The sequence below is a fragment of the Zingiber officinale genome, chromosome 5B, assembly GCF_018446385.1.
Source record: "Zingiber officinale cultivar Zhangliang chromosome 5B, Zo_v1.1, whole genome shotgun sequence".
NCBI classification, from domain to species: Eukaryota; Viridiplantae; Streptophyta; class Magnoliopsida; order Zingiberales; family Zingiberaceae; genus Zingiber; species Zingiber officinale.
Genome location: NC_055995.1, coordinates 140,379,019 through 140,383,293, shown reverse-complemented (window position 1 = coordinate 140,383,293; position 4,275 = coordinate 140,379,019). Strand labels below are relative to the sequence as shown.

The window sequence follows — 4,275 nt, the reverse complement described above, 5'->3', positions numbered from 1 at the left end:
GACAATGCAGAGTCTTCATCCAGTCAACCATAGAGCTACGTTCACAGCCAACCATCTTCTCAGCTTTATAAATCTAAAAATTCATAATTACCTTGAATTTTTGCTCTTCTTCAATAAATCATCAAAAAAATATATATATTTATTTTATAAAGAACCGATTATTATCTTGATTTTGTATTTTTAAAAAATAGGTCCAAATCCACTTTTGACATGCATGTCTATAAAAAATAGGTCCAAATTCATTATTTTATAATGGATCGTGTATATACTTCACAAACATGGCGTTCCTCTTCTTCCTCTTCTCTCCTTCGCCCATCGGTACCCTCCGTCGAATCCTCGGCTGGAGAAGGCCTACGTGGCACTCCAGGCCTGGAAGCACGCCATCACCGCCGACCCAAAGAATATCACCGGCGACTGGTCCGGCCCCCTCGTCTGCAACTACACCGGCGTTTACTGCACGGCGGCGCTCGACAACCCCAGCCAGATGACAGTCGCCGGCATCGACCTCAATCACGGCGCCCTCCATGGCTCCCTCCCCGTAGAGCTCGGCCTCCTCTCCGACCTCTCCCTCCTCCACCTTAACTCCAACGCCTTCCGTGGCACTCTCCCGGGGTCGCTTAAGAATCTGAGGCTCTTGCACGAGCTTGACGTCAGCAACAACCAGCTCGGCGGCGGCTTCCCCTCCGTCGTCCTCGAGCTACCCTCTCTCAGGTTCCTCGATATCCGCTTCAACAGCTTCTGCGGCGACGTGCCTTCCTGCCTCTTCGATCTCCCCCTCGATGCTCTGTTCCTCAACGACAACCATTTCACCTTCTCCATCCCGGAGAATATCGGGAACTCGCCGGTGTCGGTGCTGGTCTTCGCCAGCAACCAGATCACAGGGACTTGCTTCCCCAAGACGATTGCGAACATGCGCAACACTCTGCACGAGCTCATCATCATGAGCGCCGGCCTCCGGGCTTGCATCCCGCCGGAGATCGGGCAGCTCACCAAGCTCCGCGTTCTCGACCTCAGTCACAACGGTCTCGTCGGGAACCTGCAGGGGACCATCGGCGGCATGACGAGTCTGGAGCAGCTGGACGTGGCCCACAACAAGCTCTCCGGCGAGATTCCCGGCAGCATATGCGACCTGCCGCACCTCAAGAACTTCACCTACTCATACAACTACTTCTCCAAGGAACTGGCCCGGTGCCTCAGTATCCGCAGCCACGACGACCGCGAAAACTGCTTCCCGCTCCGGCCGCTGCAGCGTCCGCCCGTGCAGTGCGCCGCCTTCCTCTCCAAACCCAACTCCTGCGACTCCAACGGCTGCATTGCCCGCCCACCGCCGCGGTCCCCGCCGGCCTCTGTTCGTCCTTAATAAGAATAAGGAGATAGATCCATCGACGACCGATCGTGATGGTTGCTCTGTGTATTTGTGCTTGCAATTTCCGCTTAATTTTCTTCCTAAAATCGGAGTTTAAAAGGCAAAGCTAATGATGATTTGTGAATTTCAAATGGATTGTTGGATTTAAAATAAAGATTTGTGTGAACTTATTCAAACATCTTTCTTTTTCCGGACAAGATTCTATAGTCAATCATTAGTCTTTGTCGCCTAATTTAAATGAAACAGGAACTTGATGACGTGGTGTTCTTCTTGCATGGCTCTGTAGCATCAACGGATTACTGCAATGGTCAATCTAATTTTTACTAGACTATTGTTAAGAAATTGAAAATTATTTCGTCAAAATAAAATATAAAATATTATGACCATAAGAATAGATAAAAATAAATAAATAAATAAATGAATATAAAGTAAAAGTAAAGAAGGATAGGTTTGGATCTACCTTTAATTTTCCGTTGATAAACAATTTAAAATTCTATAATGTTCAACTCAATATCTCTTCCCTTTCTCTTTCAAAAACAATCAAAATTGTGAGCTGTAAGAAAACGTGGTAGTCCTGAAGATAGAATTGAGTTAGTTAGTACTAGATAAAGTTACAATTATAGGATAAAAGTTTAAATTTTTATAAAGTTGAAGAAAAAAAAGTTCTCTCCTCAATTATAATTTTTCTATTTTATCTTCTCAAATATGATTGTGAGACTACATATGATTGTGGGACGGATTGTATAGGATCGTCGGATGATAATTTCTATCTTTTGTTATGATAATAAAACAAGATATCTTTATGGTTGATCGATATATGAAAAAATAATAGGTTCTAACCTTGTTCAATATAATTTTGTTTGTATTGATTTCATCTAATTTAAATGTACTCTTGTATTAGTACGGAATGTAAGGGATCGGTGGTCGGTTAGAAGGAGGGTTGGATAGTTAGATAATCCCCAAATCAATTTCTTCTCTACAAGGTTAGTGCGCAATTGCGGAATATACTAAAACTAAAACAATAAAAGCAAAGCAAAAATATAAACGCTAACACAATTCCTTTACGTGGTTCGAAGATTGCTTGCTCCTACACCACGGCGTGTCATTGAGGTGGACGAACCCTGGATCCTTCGGTGGATCAATCCCCGACAATCTCCGGCTAGAGCTTACACAACAAAAAAAACAGCATTTAGCGACGGAATTAGAGACAGAATTATAGTTCCGTCTTTAATTAGAGACGGAAGTATAATTCCGTCTCTAATTAGAGAATTTTGGTCGTTTTAAATTTGAAAAAAATGAATCTATAAATATTAGCGACGGAAATAAATTATCCGTCTCTAAATAGAGACGGATATTTTGATTTCGTCTCTAATCAGGGATGAAATTATATTTAGACAGCGAAGAATTAGCGACGGAACTATAAGTTCCATCGCTAACTAGCGACCGAATAAATATTTCCGTCGCTAGTGTCGCGATTTAGGGAACAGAGCAGAACCCTCGCACTCCTCTCTGCGCGCGTTGTGTTCTCGTCGGCGATCCCTCGCGTTTCTCCTTCTCTCCGCAGACCGCAGCTTTCATCTCCTCTCCGCAGCGGCTCGTCTCCTTCCCAATTCCCTCTCGGTAAGTTCGCAGCAAGCTACGCCCTCGCCTCCTTCACCTCTCCTCTGCCCTTCTTCTCTTCTCATCGGCGCCACCTTGGTTTCTCTTCTCCTCTGCGCTCCCTCACTCGTCTCCTTCTCCTCTCCACAGACCGCAGCGGTGCTTTCATCTCCTCTCCGCAGCAGCTCGTCTCCTTCCCAAGTCCTTGCCAGAAGTGTGATTGGTAATCTCCTCAATTGATTTTGCTAGTTTTAGTTTAAAGCCAGTTTCTAAAGCTAGTTTACTTAGTATCTCAGGTCTCTCTTTAAGCTAATTTCTCTTTAACACCTGCAAAGGCATTTACATCACTTTCTCTGTTTGCTGTGTTAAGATTTCCTCTCTTCATGCTGCCAAATTTGATAACTCGGGTGCAATACTCTCTTGCAGGCTTTAAATCCATTTCTTTTTGTGTGATTAAAAGGTTCTGAAAACTTTTGATACTTCTTAAAATATATTCCTTGGACTTGGTATTGAGTGTCCAGGACATGGATCTAGGTGTTTGATATAACTTTATATAGGTTTTGTGCACGTGATCAATGGGTTTGTAACTTGTTAGGGATGGAGCCAATATCTGACATGGGTTCAATGGAGTTGAAACGAGTTTGAGCATCAATACTTCTTATTTTGAAAAATTACATTACTGATCCTGCAAGTCTATGTAGATGTTGGGTACTCAAGTTTTTTAAGGGCTAATTTTATCACCAAGCAATGTTCCTACTAATTGATTTTAGTTAAGGTATATGGTTATAGAAGGGATCTCTTTACTACCAGTTTGGTGGGTTATGAAGCATATAATCTTCATTATCAATGACGATTGCTGATGGGCTTTTATATTTATAGAAGTTGAATATCCTGCTTTACCTATCAAAAGATGTGTGTTATTTAAATGTTCTTCGTATGATCCGACTCCAAGAACAGGTACCAAAATACATCCAAACTACAATTTAGTTGAGGTAAATGCAAACAAAAGCTTCAACAAGTATGAACCTTTCATTTTTGCGGTACAAGCGGGGCAGGTTTTCTATCTTGAATATCCCACAAAGAGGAGAAGAGCTAGTGAATGGTTAGCAGTTTGCCGAACAAAGCCACGCTCTACCATAGAAATGCCCAACTCTATCGTGTACCAAAACCACGATGCATTTCAAAATGATACAGTGGAGATATATTCAGTAGATTCTCAGATTCAATCAACATCTCAATTACTTGTAGATGTTAATGTACCTTATGAGGAGATAGATGAAAGAGAAATATCCAGCAGTGAGGAGCTTATT

At 42.6% G+C, this 4,275-nt stretch overlaps 1 protein-coding gene across 1 annotated transcript; it reads left to right on the top strand.

Annotated features, from left to right (window-relative positions):
* Positions 1-277: 277 nt before the first annotated feature.
* LOC121987176 (leucine-rich repeat extensin-like protein 6) lies at positions 278-1,360 on the top strand (the record flags this gene model as incomplete). Its single annotated transcript, XM_042541069.1, has 1 exon — positions 278-1,360. A coding segment is annotated over one exon (1,083 nt), but the record flags the coding sequence as incomplete, so codon positions are not given.
* Between the last annotated feature and the right edge of the window lie 2,915 nt (positions 1,361-4,275).